We start from the raw sequence: 25,008 nt of genomic DNA, 5'->3' as shown, positions 1-25,008 counted from the left end.
GTTGAGTTCCATCTGCTTACCCTTCAATGTGTCCAGTCCTTCAAAGGTGGCTAGATGAGCACTCCTAATACATTCAGCAGGACTAATTGCATGAGTGAGATGTAGGGTTTGGCCCTGTATTAGTCTACCAAAATTAATCCTTACTGTAGCTTTGCTGAAGTCATGAGAGTTGTAGCAGGGATGACACAGTTGCTTTCTTTTCATTTTATGACAAGATTGTCTAAGTAGACTTGTGGTTTTTGACTTTTTTTTTTTTTCTTCTAGATCTAAGTGTGGAGAAAGAGATGAGCTTTCACCAAAGAGAATTAAGCTAGAGGTATGGCATTATGACCCAGCATGGTGAACTTACATGCAAAAATTTATTTGCCTTTTTAGTTCAACAATATTTTACAGATAGGGTTTAGAGAATGTGAGACACAGATATGCTGCTTCCTTGCAGTATTTTTTTTATAGAAATATGTATTTTGCCTGTGATAACAGATCTCAAAATATCCATAGGATTTCTTTTTGTAGTCCCTATATCCTCTGCCAAGAAATGGGGAGACGAAATCTACCTGGCTAATGAAGCAGAATGTACGCAAGGAGTTCCTCATGGAGACTTTCTTCCACTGAGGTCTTTCATTTTGATTTGCACCCTTATCTCTCACTGGCTCAGGGAAATACCTATGAGGGCTTAGATGTAATTCTTTATCTTTTAAATTAGGTATGATTGTCATAAATGGAAACAATATACAAATACATGATGTAGGATAGGCAGACAGAACTTAGATGGGGGGGGTTATACCATTAAAAAAATGATATAAAATGAGGTGCATTAGGCTCTAGTTTTATATAGGTTATAAAACATGGGTCAGAATTCTGATCTATGAATCAACTTAGCAGATTCTCTCCTAGTATATGCTTTCCTTTATTGGAGGGGAGCAGAGGAGGGTGGGGAGACGCTTCTCATTGTAGGACACAGAGAATATCCTTTCACTGATTTATTATCTCATCTGATTCAGAATCTGTTGCATTGAAGTCTGTGGGACTTCAGTGAGATTTGGATCAAGTACAAAATGCATAACTGCCCATTGATTTAATTGAATAGTTCTGTGTAGGAATTGATGGTAAGGTATTGGTCATGTAGGCCTGTTATGTAAATCACTAAAACTGTTATGTATCTGAATGTGTCAATGTGTATGTTGATAGTACTTTTCACTGTTTGTTGATAGTTGTGTATGTTGATGGTACTTTTCATAATCCCTTCTAAAATGTTTATATGCATATATACACAACTAACATACACCAGCACGTGACTTAAATAAAAGTTGTGTTGCGAAGTTCTTATTTAGAAGTGGAAATATTATGAATGGACACACCGTGTGTGTGTATTAGTGCCTTTTTCTTATGCTTCTGGTGTTGGAAAGGTGATTAAGGCCATTTAAAAAAAGTTGATTACACTGATATATACACATGTATCCAGTGTGGTTGATTGATCATCATTTCACTTATTTTCACTTATTTTTAACTGATTGTCCTCTTTGCTACTATTTGGGTGTCTGTCTGCTATTGCTATGATTTTCTGTAGATACCAGCCACTAAAATAAATAGTACAGTATTTTAAAGTATGCTAGGTATTTTAAGTCTGTATTAAACTAGCATGTAATAAGGAAACGAGGGTTCTAGTATTTACCATATAACTATAATACAGCCTTGCAATGTCTTGGAAGGGAACATTTTTCATACTTAATTCCTTCAGTAATGTTTATTGTGGCATAGTAGCATAAGGCTTCACATTTTAGTTACCCATGCAAAGGCAGCTCCCAAGTGGGCAAAACTGAAAGAGTGTAGTTAGTCTGAAAAGGCAGCTATGAATAAAAGTTTTCTTAACAATACTGCCAGTACATGTGCACTTGTAATCTTCATCTTTGTTTTGTTGTACAAAGTTTTGATGATGTCTGAACACTTGCATGTAAATGTAAGTTCTGAAGAATGTAAGCATACCAAAGGTTTACTCACAACACAAGACCTGTAAATCTGCCATATCGTTCTGTTATGCATTGAGATTTCCTTTGACCTGTGTTGAATTTTCGGCATTATAAAATAAGAAATGAGACCTTAGAAAACCATATTAAGTCACCTAATCCACCTTTCTTGTTGAGTATGTACAGTTGGGTTATTCCCCACAACTTACTCTTTAGGTATTTTTTTGTCCAATCTGATACTGAATGACGTAAGAAGTGGAGTTCCTCCTGCTTCTCTTGGGAGAATAATCCACAAGTGAGTAGATTTAACCATTAGAAAGTATTTTCTTTGTTCAGTAGCAGCTGGCATTGATAAAGCATCTGAAATAAAAAATATTCTCTTATAATTTGCTATTAGCAATTCACATAAAAGCAACATGGCAAATATAGAAATCCAGAGCCAACACTTCAGGTTGCTTCTTGGGAGATAAGATTTTTATGCCCACAGGTGCATTCTCACATAGACAGAATGGTGAAATGCAGGGCATTTTCTTAATTGTTGCAGTGTTCTTAGCTTAAAACTTCTGAAGAAAGATGTTCACTTTCATTCTACTTATTTTAAAATAATAGTAGTTTGAAATGCATGTGAATTTCTTTTTATGGAAGATGATGTCCTAAACTACAAAATAATCGTGTCTAAATCGTGATGCTGCTCTGTATAAATGTACCAAAAACACTTCTTCAATAATGATACTGTAGTGCCTACTAATCATAAAAGTAGGGTTGGAAGAGACCTTGTAGATCTTCAAGCCCGACCCCCCGTCTGGGCAGGAGAAAAAGACTGGACTCAAATGAGTCCAGCCAGGTAGTCATCAAGCCTCTTCTTAAAGACCCCCAGGGTAGGAGCCAGCACTACTTCCCTAGGAAGTTGGTTCCAGCTCCTAGCTGCCCTAACTGTGAAGTAGTTCTTGCGGATGTCTAATCTAAATCTACTCTCTAATAACTTGTGTCCATTGTTCCTTGTCATACCCCTAAACCCTTCTGGTCCCCCCTAATGAGTTTATAGACAGTCACCAGGTCCCCCCTCAGCCTTCTCTTGTGAAGGCTGAACAGGTTTAGGTCCCGCAGTCTTTCAATGTAGGGTCTGCCCTGTAGTCCCCGGATCATGTGTGTGGCCTTCCTCTGGACCCTTTCAATGTTGTCCACATCCCTCCTGAAATGGGGCGCACAGAACTGGACGCAGTACTGCAGCTGCGGCCTGACCAGCGTCGCATAGAGGGGGAGGATCACCTCCCTGGCTCTACTTGAGATGCACCTGTGGATGCACGACAAGGTCCGGTTAGCCCTGGGCATTGTCGGCCCATGTTCATCTTGGAGTCAGTAATGACTCCAAGATCCCTTTCTGCCTCCGTGCTCTCAAGAAGGGAGTTTCCCTTTCTGTACGTGTGCTGCTGGTTTCTACTGCCTAAGTGCAGCACCCTGCACTTGCCAGTATTGAAACATCTTGTTTATGTTAGCCCACTCCTGTAACCTATCCAGGTCTTGTTGCAGTCTTTCCCTCCCTACTAGCGTGCTCACCTCACCCCAAATTTTGGTATCATCAGCAAATTTAAACAGGTTGCATTTCACCCCGTTGTCCAAATAGCTGATGAAGAAATTGAACAGCGCAGGCCCCAGGACCGAGCCCTGGGGGACTCCGCTGCCCACTTCCCTCCATATCGAATATGACCCGTCCACCACCACCCTCTGAGTACAACCCCTGAGCCAATCTGCAATCCATCTGACTGTGTAGGCATGAATGCCACAGTCACCTAGTTTTTTAATGAGGATGGGGTGGGAGACAGTGTCAAAGGCCTTGCTGAAGTCTAGAAAGACTACCTCCACGGCAACACCTGCATCCATTGCATCTAATATGCTAGAGCTGACAAAAGGAGGGCACTTTCTGCTTTACCACAATTCTTTACTGACTGTTCAGCAGCCTTATCATGTAAGTAGCATTTAGGCAGGGCAGTTATTTCACTATATAATAGACTGTGGCTCTTACTGTTTAAATTTCTGTCATTTTTCCCCTAAAATATGCAGTTGAGCTGTTGCACAAGTTCTCTTTGGAGGTTTATTAGATTATTTTCTCTGCAGGTTTATTACATTTTACTGTTGATTTACTTCTTGTTAATAGTGTCTTTCTATAGAAAGGTGGAGGCATAAAGAGAAATTACAGAATTCTCTCTCCATTTTTGTATCAGTGCTCTTGAAAGCTGTGCTGCTGCATATCCTGTCCCTGAATATAGTATAGTGGGTTAACAGAAAGCAACTGACTTTTCACTTATTGAGCTGTAAGGCCTAAGTCTGTATTTTTTTCAAAGGTAAAATCACTTGTTCCCTTAGGCAGGGCTGGAACTCTGTGACCTGATCCACTATTACCTTGCTTATTAGGTGGTCATGTACCCCTTAAAGAAGTATGGTGTAAAATGCTACTCTTCTGATTTTTGAAAGGTTTAGCACCCATTTTGCATTGGTGTGGTGTGAAAGACAGCTTTACAAGATGACTTTTTATGGGGAGCAGGGAGAGAGAACTTGGTATTTTGAAGGTCAGGCCTGGGATGTGCTAGCAAAGATGTGTGGGCAAACTTGCACGTTGCTTAGCTCCAGCCACTGTTTTAAATCCTTCTTCTTGAGCACTGAATTCACGCAAGCATTACAAAGAAACCAAATGCCACGAATTACATTAAATTACCTGTAAAAGCCTTTCTCTTCCCCCGTGTGGTCTCCCCCTTTTATTGATAGAGTAGGTGGGCAGGCTGTGGGAGAAAGTGTACAAAGAAAAGAAAAAAAAATTCAAGAAAATGACAGGCTAAAGAAGCAGAGGAGGTGGGAGAGGGAATAGAATGAATTGGTTGGGATGGGATGCAGAATGAATGAAAGTGAAGTGCTGTGACTCTTAAATGTTTCTTCTGGACAAAGAGCAGGAGGGAAGAATGAGGATGCAAGCAGCAAACCCTCCTACTTATCAGCCACCTCATTCCTTGAAGGTTGTAGTAGGGTGGGGATGCCCCTTATTTTGTCATCTCCGATGAGTCAGTAGTAATGTGATTCAAAGTGGTGAGTTGTTGTTTTGCCTTGTCAGTCACCGCTACAGTCACAGGTATATCACATAAAAGGCACAGAGATAGACGGAGACACGTACAGGCTGGCTATTCATCATTACTGCCTCTGTCATATTGTGCTTGAAGAGATTTCCATTCCAAACATAGTATTGATAGAGGTGAGAGGAAAGAAAAGAGAAATTAAAAAGTTCCTGCTCTGCTTTAGGCTGATAGTACAAAGGAACTGTCAGCTGAATAGAGGTGTTAACATGGGAAAGAAGGGGAATGGGAGAGCCTGTTAAAAGTTAAGCAGTTAAAAAGCTTAGTAGGAGTGCCCTCAGGGGCCTAGAGGTGAATGGGAGACTGCAGAGGAAACTCAAAGAAAACATCACTTCATGGCAGCTCTGAGGGAAGGAGAGAAGAGGAGAAGCAGATGCCCACTGCTATTATTGCCAGGCAGGTTGGCAAAGTCAGGGCCAGTGTGATGGCATTGGGATTTCAGTTTCTCTCTCTCCTAGTTCAGAAGAGACCCATTATAATTTGCTGCTTGTGTGGGAAAGGTGTCATTAGAGGGAAAGAAAATACACATGTGGGACTGAGAGCATCTGTTATAAGAAACCTTGTTTTATATTTTTTTTTAATAAAACTTACGAAAACATGTTTTATAAATTAATCTGTTCTCTTATTGTAAGCCACCCTGAACCTTTGTTTGGAAGGACAACATAAACCAAATAAATAAAACCACTTTTGAACACCCCCTTTAAAAGCAGCCAAGTAATAAATAATGTGGGGAAACATGCACATTAGTAGTTCAGACCCCTGGTAAGAAGAGAAACTGGAAGAGGTGAAATTAGCTAGGAGTAGGTCTTGGACAAGCATCCCAGTGAATAGCTTACCTCTTTAGTCCCACCCCATTCTTTAATCCTAGGGCTCTGAAAAAATACTGCAATTGAGCACACAACAGGAAAGGGGGTCCAGAATTAAATTGCAGTTGAAGAAAAATGTGCAAGGGTAATGGGAAGCAACAGAAACTTGCATATGTTAGGAGCCAGCTTTTGAAAAATGGCCTTCATTTTTACACTGACATATAATTGGAAAGCTATTGCATAGGACACAGTTACCTGATTCATGTAATCATGTCCAAGTGATACATTGTACATTCAAAGTTTTTATCTTAATACATATGTGCATGCACATGTGTGGACAGAATTCAGATCTCACTTTAAAGTGGCCAATTTTTGTAGAGCATTTCCAAATTTTGTTTCTAAGAGTGTGGGTTTGTGGGGAATTGTCATTGTTCCAAAGTGGTACAGATTGTGTTTTAATGCTAAGAATATATTGGGGGAGTAATGCTTTACCAAACAGTTGAGGGTCTCATGCTTTTCTCAGAGGAGAAAGAGAGGCTTCACTGAATTGTTTGGAGCTTCTTTGTGTAGAGGGGAAGTAGATCTCCTGGATTACTACAGTATTTGGGTATTTATCTTGCTTCTTGTGTAATGGTTTCTGGTCCTTGCTGAGCTCCATGCTGCTGTGACTAGACTGCTACCAGTACCCTAGTTTACTAATCTAAAGCTAGGTCAAGTATGCAGCATGGATGTGCTGTAAGATGCAACTGTGGTGTAGGCCACCATGTAGATTGTACACGGGCCTTTTTGTTCAGTAGCAACACATTGTTCTGTAATCAATAGCGAAGGCTACCTTTTCTCCTTTCTGGATTATAAGGTATCTGGGCAGCCAGTCTGTGCATGCATATACATGCATGCATGTGGCACACAAGCATGCATGTGCCTGAGTAGAAGCAGCAAAAGATTAAATTAATCCTCCTACCTAAATTTACCAGGGTGCATGTTACTTAGGATGAATTTTACTATAGTTGTGTTTGTTTGCTTTTTAGATGCTACTTCTCCAGTCTCCTCTCATGTGTTTTAATGCTCCTCCTCCTGCACTTCTTAGGCAATAATGATACTACTCTATTCCTTCAAATACCCTCAAATTTAAGACTCATTTTCATGTTTTAATGCTCAGTTTAAGGAAAAAATCTTTTCAGTAAAGATGCAGTTATATAGACTTTTATGTGCATGGGCAAACTACTGTATTTATAAACATAACCACAATAATACTTAACTTCCTGGCAGTGAAATTCTATATATACAGCAGCACAAAGTCTCTTAGGAATCCTCTAAGAGGGAGAAGAGTCCTGTTTATCACTTAATATCTCTCAGACAGTGTTATCTTCTGTTCAGTCAAGGTGGTTGTTACCTTTTGATTGGACTTGTTAGGAGTGAGATTAATTGATCAATAAGCCCATTCCAGTCACAACTCAAAAGCTTTATTAGGATATATGATAGCAAAGACTTATTGGTACTAATAAAGACAATGCTTACGCAGCCTTGGATTCAGGAAGAACAGGTCTGCTGGCCAGGCGTCATGGCTTTCCTGGGGACTCTTGCTGAGTTGGTTTTTTTCCTTCTGAGCTTTGGTAAAGGTCCAATTGCTTGCCCCAGGCCCAGTATTTATAGATGGCTGATTTGACATGCTAATAATTGATCTTTGATTGTTTTTTTTTTAAATTTATTTTTTTCACTGGAACTTTTGGAACTGGATGGAATCGGGTTTTAGTAGCCCTCGAAAATGGGTCAAGGGATCAGCTTAGCTAAGGCTGTTTATTTTTAGGTCTCTGACCCCAGTCTGTTAATCATCAGATAATCTTTAATGAAGATCTTGTTAATCAATTGAAATTTATATTTTTGAGAGCGGATTTCTTACCTTCTTTATGGCTTGCCTTTTGGTCAGTTATTTACCAACAGTGGCCTAACAAGACTGCTTTGCTCTTTCCATCCTCAAGGCTGCCTTTCTGTTTATAATCATTTGAACATATTAGTAAAAATACATTTATTATAGCAAAGTAACTATTAATGCATTTGGTCACTTCAGTTATATTTTTCAGTTAATATTTTTGGATACAATTGTAATACAGAGTATTTAGGATACAGGCCATTGGCTTGCTGTTTGGTCATATTTCTGTAGTTTTGACTTGGGTTCCCTGAAAATTGCCAAGCTGATATCCACAGTTTCCCTGCAGTTTGGTTATGCTTTGGATAGCATAAGTTTGATTGAAATTATAGTGCTATTTGTTACCCATAGCTCATGCTTCATAGGCATATGCCTGGCTACAGTTAGAAATGCAGTGCTCTTTTTTTTTTTTTGTAAGGGACATGTTACAGTCTGTAGAATCCTGTACTGTCTGTTCACACGAGAGAAAGATATATAGAGTCTTTGGCCAGTTAGCATTTAGCTGTTTTGTACTATTTGCAAGTCATTGGTGATTGATTTAAAATAAATAAATAAATTGATCTTTAAATGGCTTGTTCACCCAGACATCCAGTGGCTGAAGTTGTGATATCATCCTATCTGGACTAATGCCTGGGTCTTCTTTGGGGTCATGCCGTGTTGTTGTTTTTGTTTTTTAACTGGATTTGTTGTCATAAGCATCCCAGTTTCCTGCAGGGTTTTGCACTTAAAAACTATATACGTGCTGTTCCACAGAGTATTACGTTATCTGCTGCTTCTCATTTCCTGTTGTGATCATTCAGATCTGCTTTTCTCTTATTTCCTGGCATGTAAAAAAAATAAAAATAGGGATCTGGTCAGCATTTGCCGTCTGCCCAGTCTGCTACGGTTTATAGCAGTTTACTGGCATAAATAATTTGAATGGAGTGCAACAGTAGAGCGCTGACATTGTAAAAAGTTGGGCTGCATTATGAGAAGCCTTGCCACTCCATAAACTTCTCCACCCAACTCACCAAACCAAAGTAACAACTTGCTTGTGCATTTGGTATTGCCAAGTGCATGCACCACCTCATAGGCTTTGGCATAAATCACACCTGGACTAGCAGGAGGGTCAGCTTTTCATAGTTTAGTTAAGGTCACTGATATTTGTCTCAGTTTCTAAGGATCTTCCACATTTGATCTCTTGGGGGGTGGGAGTTGCATTCAGAAAATTTTGATTTTAATAGCCCTAATTTCCTGACTCAAGCTTCATTAACACCATACCTCCTCCTTCCTGCTCTGTTTCCACTTGTTTCTGCAACTTCTAGTTTAAAAGAAGTATATTGCTAATGATAATCCATGATTCCCACTTGTTCTAAAATGGCTGACTACGTTTTGGATGATTTTTGATCAGGCAGTCATCTTCCTTTTTTCTGTTTTGTGGCAGTCATGTCATGTGTTGGTGTTTTACTGTAACAAGTGTAGAATACTTATTTTATGACACCTGTTTAATTTTGTATTTTATTTACTCGTTTTACTTTAAGACAAGCTATTTTTAGAGCAGATATATGTGGTTTAAAAGGTTCAGCTTTTGATTTGAAGGAATAGGACATTTTTCTGCTTTACATGAGGATTGTTTGTACACTGTTATGAAGCAGGAATGTTTTGTGTTGAACAAATAGCATAGTAGAGTCACAGGATGCATGTAGGGTCGGAAGGGACCCAAGCAGATCATCTAGTCCAACCCCTGCCATGGGCAGGAAAGGATGCTGGGGTCAAATGACCCCAGCTAGGTGGCTGTCTAGCCTCCTTTTGAAGACAGGATTTACATGTCATAAAAATTAGAGACAGAAGAATTCTTGGGCCTTCCAGCAGGCCAGCTATATTCTCTATAACGTATAAAGTTATAACTATTTTGCTCAGTAGTGATCCATGCTGTCAATTTTAGATAACTGTATGTCTATGCAGTGTGTTTAAATTTTTGTGATGTTCTATCCAATTTTCAAGACTATTAAATTCAGCCTTTGTTGGGGTTTTTTGCAGAATACAGCTCAGTGTATGTGTTCACCCAGGATCAATTTTACAGATAGAAAATGGTCAGTCATGCTTTTGATTTTGTTAATGACTGGCATAAATAATGTTGATTTCTATAAAGAAGAGAGAGAAAAAAACCTACAAAACTTTTAGATGCAAACTAAAAAAAACCAAAACCCTACAGTGTCTAATTCTGCTCTCTTATACTGATTTAAGTCGAGACTAAGTCCATTGGCTTTGAAGGTGTTACTCTGGACTCTCACACAAATAATGTAAGGCATGGCATGAAACAAGTTGATATGTATTGTACCAGCCATGCTGTAGTTTCTTACTGTTTCTAAAACATAGTTTATGTAATTCTCTTTCCAGAGTCTTCAACCCATGTCCCAATTTTTCACAGGAATTAAAGAATATTTTACTTTGAGTCGCATCTTTTTTCTCTTTTTAAAGAAAAATAATATGGCCTGAGGGTTTTTTGTTTTGTTTTTGCTCAGCAGGATGGTTATCCTGATTTCCAAGACACTGTCCAGACTCTTTATCAGCAAGATAAAGTACCACTTGCTTTGGCTAAAGGAAGAAGTGAGGACTCAGCAGCTTTTAATTCCCAGGTAAACAAACCATGTGATATTGTAAAGTTTCTCTTGAGATGCGGTGTAGTAGAATAGAAACTTGCTTTTAGGCTGATTTTTAAGTGTAAAATTTTGATAGCTAAAATCATTACCACCAGTATTGGAAAGTTGCTTGCCCTTGATTTTATCTAATCAATTTATCATTTGGTTATAGTTTTTTAAATGATTATGCTGTACTGATACAGCTTTATTTTCACTTCTTGTAAGGAAGCAAAGAATATAACACACAGTTTCCTGTTCAGAGCTGATATGATACTGTCAGTACCGTACTTTTTTTCTTTTCTGTTGTATTACCATTTTCAAACAACATTTAAGTCATTTAGTAAATACACTAAATAGAGTAATACACAGAAGAATAAATAAAGTAGCAGATACTGGAGTCTTACATTTCAATTCCAAGAGAGAGGCAGCTATATATGAGAAAATAAACCTCTGTAACTGAAATAATCATAGAAAATTAGGGTAAAAGGGACATCAGGGAAGTCCTCTAGTCCAACTCCTGCTCAAAGCAGGACTGTCCCCAGCTAGATCGTCCCAGCCAAGACTTTGTTTCTCTAACCAGGTCTTAAAAGCCTCCAAGAGCGGAAATTCCACAACCTCTCTGGGTAGCCCGTTCCAGTGCTTTACTACCCTCCTAGTGAGAGGTTTTTTCCTGATACCTAACCTCAACTTCCCTTACTGCAACTTGAGAGCATTGCCCCTTGTTCTGTCATCTGCTACCACTTAGAACAGTTCAGCTCCATCCTCTTTGTAACCGCTCTTCAGGTATACAGATTCACAGAAGTGCAGGGTTGGAAGGGACCTCATGAGATCATCAGGTCCAACCCCCCTGCTCTGGGTAGGAAAGACTGGGTAGTTGAAGGCTGCTATTAAATTCCCTCTGTCTTCTCTTTTGCAGACTAAATAAGCCCAGTTCCCTTAGCCTCTCCTCAGATGTCATGTGTCCCAGCCCCCTAGCCATTTTCATTGCGCTCTCTCTGATTTGCCCACTTCCTTTCTGTAGTGGGGGGCCCAAAATGAGACAGTACTCCTGATGTAGCCTCACCAGTACTGAAGAGGGGAATAATCACCTCCCTTGGTCTGCTGGCAATACATGTACTAATGTAACCCAGTATGCTGTTAGCCTTCTTGCAACAAGGACACTGTTAGCTCATATTCAGCTTATTGTCCACTGTAACCCCCAGGTGCTTTTCTGCAGAGCTGCTGCTTCCCCAGCCTGTAGCGGTACATGGGATTGTTCCATCCTAAGTGCATGTCTTTGTACTTGTCCTTACTGAACCTCCTGAGATTTCTTTTAGTCCAGTCTTCCAATTTATTGAGGTCTGTCTGAATCCTAGCCCTACCCTCTATGTATCTACTACCCCTAGCTTGGTGTCATCTGATTTGCTGAGGGTGTACTCCATTCCATCTTGTGGGTCGTTGATAAAGATACTGAACAAAACCAGTCCCAGGGCATGCCACTCAATACTGGCTGCCATCTAGACATTGGTTACTACCCTTTGAGCCCAATGATCAACCAGTCTTTTTATCTACCTGACAGCCCACTCATCCAACTCATACTTCCTTAGATTGTTTGTGAGAATGCTTTGGGAAATTGTATCAAAAGCCTTGCTAAAGTCAAGGTATATCACATCCGCTGCTTTTCCCACAGCCAGCCATCTTCTCATAGAAGGCAGTCAAGTTGGTCATGACTTGCCCTTGGTTAATCTATGCTGACTGTTCCTAATCACTACGGATCCTGGATTTCCCTGATTTAAAAAAAAATTGCAAATTCTCTGATTAAAAAAACCACATAATTAAAATTAATGGTCCCCAACAGGGCTCCTGAAGCCCTGCTGGTTCCTCCCCTCCCCCCACAACAGCCCTCTGGCCCTGCTGGTGCCCCTTATTCCCTGCTCCCCCCCCCCAGCCCTGCTGGTGCCCCTCACTCCCTAGCCACAGCCCCCTGGCCCTGGTCATGCCTCTCACTCCCCCCTCCTTTCCCCTGCCCAGCCCTCATGCAGGAGGCGCATCAACAGGGCAGTGCAGGGTGAACAGGTTCTCCATATGACTCTGCTGCTCCCTGCTACGTCAGGTGATGCCCCCTGGGCTGCGGAGGCCCTGGTGAAGGGAAGCAAGACAGAGTGAACAGTGGCGAGCAGCTTCTCCATGCAGGCACGCTGTTCCCTGCTGCCCTGTTTCCCTTCCCTAGAGCCTCCACAGCCTGGTGGGCACCACTTGGCACAGCAGAGAGCACCAGAGCTGCACGGAGAGCCTGCTCGCCTGCGCTGCCCTGGCGATGCGTCTTCTGTGCATGGGGCTCCACTTTTCAAAGTGGCAACATGCACAGGGGGTATGTTGCCAGGACAGCGGGGTGGGGAAGCTCACAGCAGCAAGGAGATCCCCACGCAGCCCTGCTGTCCCCAGCCACACCAAGTTGTGCCTGCTGAGCTGTGGAGGCCCTGGTGGATGGAAACAGGACAGGAGCCCACATCCACAGCCTGCATCTGCCCCACTCACAGATCTGGGGGGTGTAGGTCCTCCCTCTGCCCCCCAGGAGTACGTGTTGCAGCAAGGAGCCGGCTCTCCCCAACACCTGAACAAGCCACCAGTGACCTGCTTCCTGCTGGGACCCTACAGCCACACATTGTGGCCCTGGGCCCCAAGCCCTGCCCAGCTGGGCAGCAGCCCCAGCCCAGCCCAGTTCCTTCCCTAAAGGAGCCTCAATCCCCCTGTATCCCACTTACCTGCTGGAGCTGCTGTGCAGGCTGCCTGGGGCTACATGCATGTACTGTACGTGCACGTGGCGCCCCTCTGTCTCACCGCCTTCCTTCTCCCAGGCCATATTGGACCACCTTCCAAGCTCCCTGCATGCTGCAACTCTGCCAGGCTGCAGGGAGCTAACTGCAAAATGGCAAAATCCAGTTTCTCTTGTAAAACGAGAAATTCCCATTTGCCTCTGGTAAAAAATAAAATCCGCAGTTTACTCTGTTTTTCCATGGGAAACAGAAAACCCGAATCCCTGCTAATCACCACCTTCTCTTCTAGATGCTTAGAAAGGATAAATTGCATCTTTAAATAACTTCACTAAAACTGAAATATTTTTAAATATGTATTGAAAGATGTGATTGAAAACTACTGTAAATTCTTTTGGGGACCAACTTTGATAGTAAAGATTAATTGGTTTTTTGTTTTTTTGTTTTTTAAATGCAGTTTTTCAAAACTTTGAACTATTAACAGAATTGGTACCTAAACTGGCAAAATCAAAATACACTAGAAAATTAACCATTTGAAAATTTCTCCAATTACCTACCTGTCAAGATCATAGTTTGGATTCTGTGTTTGTCTTGCTGAACATCATGCCCTTTAAATAAAAATAAGTAAATATGGAATAAGTACAAGCCTGTACCCTGTTCTTAGGGTCAACAACTTACTGGAGAAGTTAGGACTTGGTCTTGCTTTTTGAACTGTCAGCATATTTATAAAACCTTATTATAAACTGAGCCCAGAGACTTCAGTAGGAGTGTAGGGCATTGATCATGTTTCAAGTGAGGCTTAACACATGGGAAAATTCAGCTCTTTTCCTTTTAAATTACGCATATCCTGTTGGCAGCAGTTATGAAATACCTCCAGAACACCTGTAAAATTCTGTTTATCATCATCTTTGAATGCTAATTCTATATGCTTTTTCCTCTGTTTCTTTGAAAAGGACATTAACTTAACTTGTGGTTTTTCTTTATACTCTCGTAACATGTTTATTCACAATCTTGAGAACAAGACCATACTGAAAGTTGATAATCTCCTATTGACGACAAACATTAGACACATCTCCTCCTACGTTGTTCGGCATTTTTTAATTTCACTTGCTAGAGGTGTATAGGTCTTGTTCTTCTTCTAGCCAGACATTTCGCACCTTTATCCCCCACAAACATACTGTCATCCTACACTTCCAGGATAGCAGCTTTTTAAACTTGTATAGTGCTGTTTCCTAAAATAAAGACTCCAAGATGTCTGGTGAAATCTTGGCATAAGTTTATAGCAGATGTTGCCATTGCTCTTGGAATATTTATAAAGATATGTATTTCAGTACAACTAAACGGGATAATAAAGCAAATACCTTTTGCTTCAGGGAATACCTTTTTAAGTCTAACCTCCAGTCCTAAGGTACAGAAAATTGTTCTTCTTAGGTGAGAAGTTTTATGTTGATTGACTGAAACAGCATGCATTTTGTGCTGAGTAACACACACTATACTTGTGTGAAATTCTGTATTTGGTGCAAAAATACTTTGTTTGCTTCATAGTTTCAAAGAAGCTGTAAAGCACACATCTGTACTTACAAGCCAACACAGAACTATTATCAAGTCAGCTAGCTATATTAGCTGTTGTTATTTTTCCTGTATATTGACAAACATATATATTCTTGCTTTACTTACAGTCTGAAAAACTGATGGCAAAACAGATGGAGTTTTTTTGCAACCAAGCAGGGTTAGAGAGACTGCAACAAGCAGAGAGACGCCTTTCTGCAGGGTGTTACAGACAAAATTCAGAAGAGCACAGCCCCAATGGCATGTCATTAGATAACGCTGATGGACAAGGTATAGTAGCTTCCAGGCAGCTTCTTGCTGCCAGTGAAAGTACTAGATATTATGCAACTGTTGGTTGTTTTATGTATGTATCACCAGCAGGGTATTAGGCACTAAGCAGACAAGGCAAGATCCCTGCCCTAAAGTGCTTCCAGTCTAAATAATGCAACCAGTTATAGGGAAGCTTTGGTGCTGTTTCTCTAATGTAACTCCAGGGAAACCCTGCCATCTGAAGTGGAAAGATTCTGGATGCGTTCAGTTTTAACAGAATAAAATCTCCCACCCTGGGTTTATATATCTACTTTAAAAATAGATGGAAAAATTATGCTTCTGTGTTCAGCTCAGTGGGATTGTACTCAAATCCCTTGATCCTTTATACAAGGAATGCTTCAGAGTCTTTTCACCGTTGACCACCCCGGTTGACTTTTGCTTAATGAAGCTAGAAGGTTAAGCTTGTAACTTGGAGAGCTTCACTTTTTATTGTCTATATGTACGATCATGGAATATAACTGGAGATAATTTTATAAATTTCCAATAAGTAAGCAAATTTTAATAATACTCCTGCTAGTTTTTAATGCTCCAGAGCAGTTCTGTGGACTGTTGCCTTTTGCTTTAAGGAGGATTAGGCTCCCTTACCCTTTCCTTGCATCTGGATTCCATTGGGGGGGGGGGAGGGGTTGCACTCGATTTTTACTGATGTAACATGATGAATTATTGTAACTTGATATAACAAAAGCTAGGAAACTAGATTTTTATCTTAAGGGACCATTACTAATTACACAGGTTTTTGTGTGGCACTCTAATTTGTAGAACATCAGCATGGTTAGAGTAGAGCTGTACTGCCTTTTACAGTTCAAAGGTTAGTGTTGTTGTACTTGTATTTCAACATGTAAGGCAGAGATAGAGGTTGTATAATCCTAAAATGTTTTTGGGCAAAATAAGGGATTTGGTATGGCTTGATCTTCGTTTTATAGCAACAACCAGAGTCTGGGGGAGAGGGGGTTTTTTGGGGTTTTTTTTGCAAATCAGCATTTTACACATCTCTTATTACAATAAATCCCCAGTATGCTAAAAGCTAGGTTGTGCTTCTTGTTAATAGAATTGGAGTATCCTTTTATTTATTTATCTTTAGCTTGAATTTGATTCTTAGCATTGGGTTGCTTTCCAAATATGAATATTTCAGGTGAAAGGCCCCTGAATCTCCGAATGTCAAACCTGCAGAACAGACAGTTGCAACACCTTTCCCTAGATGGCGAACAGCACTCTGGAAAACCTCTTTGCAGTGACTTGATCAGGCTTTACTCTAGTAGTGAGGCAAAGTCTCAGTCCTCAGGTAAGTGTTATCTTTTCCTAGGTGTTTTAAACTACCTATTTATGGGTGAGGTTTGAAAAGCCTGGAGGGAGCTGCCTAGCTAATTCTCTCCTTTTCCATGAAGAGTTTGCTTTCATAGACCATTGTCAGATAGAGCTAGATAGATAGCTCTATCTGACAATGGTCTATGAAAGCTAAATTCTTTCGTATACATATGCTACAAATGAAAATTCAGGACTAGTGTTTTGATACTGAGCATTTTATGAAAATTATTAAATGTTGTGGTTTGAGGTAGGCTTTTCACAGAACAGGTAATAATGATGCACAGATTAGGGAAGATGCTTGAAATCTCTCTACAGACAAAACAGCCAAATTGAGCTACAGCTCAAAAGCTCTGTCTGAACAGGGCTATAATGTGAGAACCTGTGGAACCAAATGATATTTAAAGCAGGGTACTTCAAAAAGTCTCTTTAGCCCTGTTTTATAAAGAGTCAGATCCATTCACCTACACTGAATAAAGCCATGTTAGAATCTGGTTCAGAGCTGAGTTTGTATTTTGACTGCATAAACCAGGTCTTTTATACTTCTACCAGTCTTTTTTTTTAAATGATTTCTGGTCATTGTTTCTCCTGTAATGTATACTAGTAAACATTAAAACTACTGAGCCTGCTGAGAAGGAGAAACAGCTATTCCTTTGTGAAGTTTAGATTGGGTATTCTACTTTGGCCAATGTATATTAAATGTAAAACTGACTCAGTTGGTATAAGTGTGTGACTGACTTTGAGACTTTTCCGTTTCAAGCATTGATAGTACTATGGAGATGGGACGATAACTGCAGAGTAGTGATTTTTTTTCAGGGCCCACTTCCTATTTGAGAAATGGGCAAAATCCTTTGTATTCTGGCTATGTCCATCCTACTGCTGGTGCAACTCTCCACTTTTTTTTCCAGCAGTCCCCTCTGTCCTAGAAGTTTACAGCTGGTGGACGTACTAATTAATAGCCTTGACACACCCTAGACTACACTCAACTTGCTCATACCACTTACCATTCCTAAGTTCTGCTCCCTGGTGAATAGGGAATTAGTGAGCAATATCAAGTGTGTCCTATTCTGCACCTCTAGTGGGACTGTGATGCAGCTGCGCTCTGGACTTTGGATGTTTCTGTAAAACAGTGGAGAAAAGTTCTTGTATGCACGTCTTCTGCGAATAGCAGCAGCAATTGTGCAGCTTGCTGACCATTTCTTAGGGTAAAAGCAGAAGATATTTATTTCACTGAACTCTTTCCTAACGCCTCTTTTCTTTTTATGCAGAAGGCCTTGGCATCTTAAAAGATTTTCCTCACTCAGCTTTTAACAACATAGAAAGGAAGGTCATAAAAACAGAACCTGAAGATACAAGATAGTCATTCTTCTCTGGAAAATGGTGTTGAAATAAAACTTCTGAGGAGAAGCAAACAAGCCTTAATAACCAGTGTTGCCTCATTCAAATAAGAGATTTCATAGCCAAAGCCTAAGAACTGGTATAGTAGTCTGTGGAAACAGAAAAACAAGAGACATTGCAATCTAGAACAGTAATACAGGTGGATACGCATTCCTGTAAAGTGGTTTTATAATGTGGAAAGGTTCACAAATTAATATTGTGAGCCTGCATTATTTAAGAATGTATTATGTATTTGTATAACTTATCAAAGTAAATCTAGATGTTGGGACGTGTATTGAGTCCAGTAGATGTGGCTACAGTTCATTTTACTTGAAATTTCAACGTCTACTTTAAATGTATCTAGCATAGATATATGGTTGTTATACATTTGAGTTAAAATCCGTGGAGAATTAGGAAAGAGAACCTAGTAACAATTCACAGCTGTTTGCAATGATATTTGTAGGGAAAAAAATTAGAAAATGCAGAAGATATTTCGTGGTTTACAATTTTCTCTGGATATAGCATTTGATAAAGTTGATCCTGTATTATAGCAGACATATTTGAAACTTATTAATGTACTGTCATTTAAATAGTTTCAGTAGCCTTTACATAATACACATGTACTACTTATCTACAATTTGGAAGTGATGAATATGAAAAAACTCACTAGCACAGGGGAGTGTCCTACTTACTGTCACTGACAGGACTGCCAAATGTTGTAATTCAGAAAGTTTTATAATATTTTGGACTACTGTGGCTTAAAAAAACCCAAACCAACAATGCATCCTAAATGTGGCAGAGATTTGAGTGTGATGCAGGATTAATGTATTAGTATTCAAAGGTTGCATTTCATACCCATACCATAAACTAGCATAAAGAAGATAGGAAGGGGGATACATTACTGGTAGATGACCTATTATGAGGTGCTGCCCAACCTACATGATTCAATGAATATACCGTATACTGCATACAGTATGCCAATGTTTCCTTATGTATGTTTAGTTAACATCTGTACTCATTATTTATTTGACAATCTTTATTTTTTGTACATGGTTTTTCACTTTTGCAGGTATCACTTTGTCTCAAGAAGAATAATTGGCTTAATTTACAGAATTTGGGATTTCGCATGGTATGTGTGTGTTCTCCAATGTAACTTTAGCTGTAGAGTTGCATTTCTGCAGTGAAATAAGTTACATGCCTTAGTTCCTGAATACAGCTTTTGCCCACAGTGCTTTCTGAGGTGCAGTAGATAAACTTCCATACTAAGATGCGCACTTCATGTCTGCAGTTTGCTCTGTCAAATATGTATGTCATACTAAAATTATGAGCAAAATGTGAGCTGGAATGTCTACACTGCAGTCTCTGATAACTGTAAACATGTCTACTTATTTTATCACTTTTGATTTGTGGAACAAAGCTTTATAGTAGAAACACCAGTAAACAACTTTTTATACTATTAAAATGTTTGTTTATAAATGTTCTTTGAATTGTATTGTACTGTTTCACTCACTGAAGAATCTTACTTTAAGTAGTGGAGTTTGCAGCTTTGCTGCTAGAAATAGGAGATGAATGTGTACAGTAATATTTGCTCCTTTCTGTTGTGTGTACTAATAATATGGGTAGGATAGATCTTCAGTTTATAATGTTAGCCATAGCACTGGTTAGTAGCTGAGTAGTTTCATGGAATAAGATTCATGTATTATGGTCTAGAACTTGTGAGTGGACTGATTTAACATTTGAACTATACAGGTATAGTTATAGAATTTAAGAAGCAGCAAACTTTTAAAATTGCAGGAAACTTCCCTCTTAATATCGGGCATGACCAAAAGCTCTGCATGAACCACAGGAGATGCTCTTAAATGTCAAGAGCTTACTTGTCTTTCAGTCTACAGTAAGAGGGAAAGAGAGCTCATCTTATCACCACACAGTTTCAGTAGAATACAGAATTTATTTTGTAAACACTAATGTATTAAATTTGCTATAAATTAAAGTTTATGATATAGTTTTATTTTTGATTTATAAATACAGTATGATTCAATTGTGTCATAACCAGTTGGTTAGCTAAGGTGGTCCAGCAGACCATTTCAATCCTAATATACACAAAGTCTTTTTTTCCTTTTTCTTTTTAATCTGTTTGCAGCTGTATGATTTTTGTACCTGGGGTAGGATAGGGGGTTTCAACTCTTCACAGCATTCCTAGATCTTGCACAGATTTGATGTTAATGGCAAGTACTCCACTACTCAGTTTTTTCAAGATGGGAGCTTTGACTGACTACAGCCCAGACTCTCAGGTGAGCAAGTCTGTCTGTACCGGCAGTGGTAGCTTCTGTAGATGTGTGCAAAGGTTTACCCCCATCTGCTCGTTGTGGAAGAGTGAGGGGTTGCTGGATTCTGGTTCACCCAGGGTACATTGGGTCAAAGGTCAGCCCTGCAAATGATGCCTGTTTTTATGCACCTGCTTATATTGTTGCTTACAAAATAAAACTCACCATGACAACTCTTTAATTTTTCCCCTGTTTCTGTTCCTTTCTTCTTCTAAGGGGAGATGACAGTTTTCTTGGGTGAGGAGGGAAGGGAAATGGTGTACAGACAGCTGCACAGAGGGAAAGGAAGGAGCTTAAAAAGCAATAGTTGCTGGAAGAAGCCTCTATTCCATGTAGTTCTGCTCAGGTATTTATTTCTTGCTGAGCGATCATGTGACTGGACTGGTATTATAGTTCTTTGTTGATGGAGATGCCCACAGGCTCTGGGCACTTGAGTAAGATTCAGGGCTGCTCTATCCATGTGTTTGTTGCAGGAGACCAGCAACATGATGCATGTTGCCACCTGTCCTTTTCTCTCCGAGTTACATCCATACTGGCTTCTGCAGGAGACTTCAAGTTGTTAGCAATTTTTAAGGTAGCAGATTATGCATGAGGTATCAGCAGCTCTAGCCTCAGGCAAACATTCATCCTGCTCAGCTGCTCTGTTACTCTCAAGCATGTGCCTGGGTCAGAGGACATAGTTCACTTTGCTTTTTCAAAAGCAGCCTGTTCCTGGGTGGAAGGGTAAAATTCGGTGGAGGATAAGACTGAATTAGGATGACCATATTTCCCAAGTGTCAAAATGAGGCAGCTTGAGAGGAGTAACATAAGCACTTCCTTTTCAAAGGTCCTTTGGCCTCCTGCAAGACTCCGTCTCCAGCCCCATAGCTGTGCACACTTGGCCATCTCCAAACTCTAGTCTCAACTGAGCTTGCCAGGCAGCCGGGGGAAGAGTGCTGCATAGTGCTGTGAGATGGTGGAGAACCAGCAAGCCCATCATGGCCCCTGGCTGGAGAACAGAGGTTTCTGAAAACTTGGAAGGAAGTGTCCATATGAAAAAATCAACAGGATGCCCAGGGCTCTCAATAAACATGGGACACATGGTCACCCTAGATTGAGTACAAGGAGGAGGAAATAAGCTAGAACGGGGAGACTGATGAGATAAAACTTGGATACAAAAGAACAGAAAGGCCAAGCAGCTAAGAGTATGGAACAAGGTAGGACTGAACATCGAGACATTTCAAAACAACACTGGGTTCCCAGATTCATTGTAGAAAATGCCTGTTACCTTTTCCACTAAAGCAGGAGTGTCAAACAGGCCAGATCCAGCCAGCTGAGGTGAGTCGTATAGCTGGGAGGCATCTTGTGGATTGAACCACCTAGCTACAGGAGGAGGATCCAACTCATGAATCTCACTGCTTTGGCTGCTGGATCCTGGGGCAGCATCAATCCCCAGAGCTACTGGAACTGCTGTTTGAGTGTGGTTCCAGAACCCAGGGTGTTAATGCCACTTGCCTACCCCCAGCTTCCTTGCTGCTGAAACCTGGGGGTTTTAGTCACCTCCTGGTGACTCAAAACTGATGGCAGGGGAAAGGTGGTAGGGTGAGCAGCAGCAACCAGAAGTCCTTGGGTTCTGGAGCTGTGCTAAAACAGCAAGGACAGCTACAGGTATTAATATCACTGCAGCCACTTACGGATCATTTGGCCTAGGGGGAGCCCTGTAGTCTAGATCCAGCCTATTGAGCCAAACAGGTTTGACACCTTGGACACTTAGAGCAGGTGTGTCAAACTTACAGTCCCATGGGCTGAGTGACATGGGGACAGTTCATGGACCACATCAGGCCTGTTTCCCACCCCACCTCACCCCACCCCCATGTAAGAGGCAATACTTGTTCTGGGATCTACACTGCATGCAGTATGTATCCCAGAGTGGCTGGGGTGGGCACTGTAAAGTGCAGATCCTGGAGTGTCCAAAATGGGGGCTGAAAGCAGCATAGTCCGCTTGCAACAGGCACCACATGTAGAACAGATCCTGGAGTGGGCACCATGCTACAAATGGCATCTGCTCTGTCCAGAGTGCTACCTGTAGCACCTGTTCCAGCCACTCGAGGATCTGTGCTACACACAGCACTACTGGCAGCTGGTCCAGGACTGTCTCAGGTGACATCTGCTCTCGCTGGTCTGGGACCTGCATTGCACTCCACACCTGTAGATGCTATGTGCAGTGCTGGATCTGAACTGGCTGGAGCAGAAGCTGAGTGCAGCATACATTCTGGGCCCTACCTGTGGGGCTGCTCTGGGTCCAGTCAACCCAGGGACAGCCTGGGGCTCTGCAGGCTAGATCCAGCCTGTAGGCCGTGTTTAACACACCCATGCTAGGGTAGGAAAGAAAAAAAAAAAAGTAAGGAAGTGAGTGTCTGGTAAGAATTAAAACATTGTTTTCTTTTTATGTTATCTATCATTGTGACATGCTTATTTTGGGGTTTGTTTTATTTATCCTGATGAGGACAAGTGTGGGAAGGACTGAGCTGGGTAGCTACATCTCCTGCCCTATGATTTAGGGTAGCAGTTGGCAACTATTCTGGCACCCAGCCAGAATGTCCGTACCTGGGTCTAAGGCACACTGGTGCTAGGCCCCAGCTGCCACCCCCTTCTCACTGGAACACCATCTAAGACCCCTGGCTCCGTGGGCCAGACCTGATGGGAAAGTTCCAACCCCTGATCCAGTGAGAGGGTAAAGCTTGACATAAATAAAACCTGTTACTCGTTATGTAGCACTGCGAGAGTCCCAAGTTCATTGCAGACAGAGGTGGAGGTAAAAGCTCATAAGGTAAACAACATGCAAACAAGGAGGAGATGGTGAAGGACAAAAATAATGACGACTGGGTGAATTTCAACAAGCTTACAGGTGGTATTGGGTTCTTTTGCATACGTGTGCCCTATGGTAGATGTAGCAATTCCTCCCACCAAGAAGCATGACCTAGAGTATAAAAAGCCTAGAACTGCATATAGGTGATCTGGGTGTCACTGACTTTAGGCGGATCTTAACCATGTGCCCCTCTCTAATTGGATTAACACCTGGAGCGTCTCACAGAAGTGTTATGAAACTTAACCCAGAGTTAAAATAGCCATTAGTGTGCTTGTCTGGGCTTTAGATGATTTGGACCCATTTTGGCTAGATTCAATGCCCCTGCTCAGACTATCATTCCACTGAGCTCCACCTCTAATGGAGTCAAGTTACTAAGCTGCAAGAAGGGAACTGGAATTTGGCCCTTTCCACCATGAGGCTTCCCACCCTTTGGCTAAATCTGGGTTAGATGGTACCATGCTGACTAGATAAGCGGTTCTCTGTCTTAGTCATTGTGACCAGCCACGAAAGTGATGACTTCTGGGAAGAGCGGGAAACATGCGTATGTCGGTAATAGAACTGCTGGGACAGAAACACAACCCACAGAACCTGCCTTACAAAGATGTAAATCTAAGAAAAGCTGACAAGATTTGAAAGGAGATTCAAAGGGCCTCCAACAGGGGAACAAAGACTACATACAGCAGGGCCAGACCAGACCAGTTTCTGCAGCAGGGCTCTGATAAAGCACAGAAAGACCCACATTGCCTCCACTCCAGCTGGCTGACTCTTGTAGCACCTGTGCTTTCTTTAAAGCTGATCACAGCTGGGTTAGCTGGAGCTTCATGTAGCCAACTGGCAGAAAGTAGCTGACAGGTTCACTCTGGTTCAGGAGCAGCCCTTTGTACTTCCTTCAGGTAGGAATCTGTGCTCGTTGAAGAGGATGCTGTTTTCCAAAACTAGCTGGTCTGTAGCCAGACTGTGCTGCTGAGCTAACTGGATAGCTTCTCAAACAGGAAAATTGAGAGAATATATTAGGTTCTTTTCTGCTGTACAGAAGGGTTGAAAAGATGTTATGCTGCAGTGATTCAGTGGGAAAAGGATAAATCCCTCATATACTCCTACACACCACCACGAAAAAGAACTCTGTGGGCAGAGAAGGAGCAGAACATGAAAAATGAATATCCTTGAGCCATTTTGGTAGGGAAAGAATGGAAATCTGAACTGCTGCTGCTTCCTTCACAAGCTCTGCTCTTGGGAACCTCCAGCCGAAACAAAGGGAGGGGGAAACTAAAGTAATGTCCATGGGATTGCATGATTTTCCTATAGAGTGAAGCTTGCCTACACAGATGCAGACTCCTGTCCTAGAAAAACTGAACTTGGCTTGTTTGTGTAGCCATCAAAGAACATCCCAAATAGATAACAGCTTCCTTTGGCTTTCTGGTCTTACAGTGAGGCTGAGTGTCAGAGCAGTTTTGCTTTAGGGTGGTACAATATCTTTGTGCTCTTGAGGTTTTTAATTAGCAGACATGCTGTAAGAATTTCCTGGTTTGCAAGTCGGGGAAGCTGCTCTGTGTAGCTATGCCACCCCTTTCTGGACTTTTTTCCTTTTTCTTTTTACTCCTTGAATGTTAATAGGCTCAGAATAGTTGTTGTGTTGTACCACATAGATTGCATGTGTCATGATGTGTGTCAGTTTCTTCAGGAGTCAGACAGAAATATATTTTCCCTTTGGCTGCATTTTGTAACTTCTGATGGGTTTTCTCATCTTCTTTTGCGCCATCGGATATTGGACAGGTTTAAAGATGGGAGTTTGCAGGGGGAGGCTCTTAATGGTCCTGAGAAACCTTTACATTTCTTCCTTGTGCCTGCAGACTCTTGCGTGGTCAGGAAGGAAATTTCCCCCCGGTACAGCTTGACCAGGAGGGTTGTTTTTTCTACCCTGGTATGTGGGCAGAACCCATTTCCTGGATGTGAGTATATTGCCCTTGCAGTTGGCGGGGCCCAAGAGATTGGTCCCACCCCTGCTTTCTTTCTCTGGCACAACGTGGGATTTCCCTTTGGTTTTTTTGGTACAGAATTTTACTGTGGCTTGATAAGATGTGCTTTG

At 41.3% G+C, this 25,008-nt stretch overlaps 1 protein-coding gene across 3 annotated transcripts in view; it reads left to right on the top strand.

The window, feature by feature from the left end:
• NAB1 (NGFI-A binding protein 1) overlaps positions 1-20,255 on the top strand; it is a 35,604-nt gene extending 15,349 nt beyond the window's left edge. For 2 of the 3 annotated variants that reach the window (XM_090045232.1, XM_090045233.1), the window contains exons 4-8: positions 265-316; positions 10,324-10,437; positions 14,873-15,032; positions 16,204-16,353; positions 17,642-20,255. In XM_090045232.1, the coding sequence (XP_089901358.1) occupies positions 265-316; positions 10,324-10,437; positions 14,873-15,032; positions 16,204-16,353; positions 17,642-17,733 (568 nt within the window). In that variant the 3' untranslated portion in view covers positions 17,734-20,255. The remainder of the gene's footprint in view (positions 1-264; positions 317-10,323; positions 10,438-14,872; positions 15,033-16,203; positions 16,354-17,641) is intronic. The other variant, XM_090045231.1, reaches the window with a different exon arrangement.
• Positions 20,256-25,008: the final 4,753 nt, after the last annotated feature.

This window comes from Crocodylus siamensis, chromosome 4 (genome assembly GCF_052110815.1).
Source record: "Crocodylus siamensis isolate JL-2025a chromosome 4, ASM5211081v1, whole genome shotgun sequence".
Classification (NCBI taxonomy): domain Eukaryota; kingdom Metazoa; phylum Chordata; order Crocodylia; family Crocodylidae; genus Crocodylus; species Crocodylus siamensis.
This window is presented reverse-complemented; position numbering and strand designations above follow the sequence as displayed.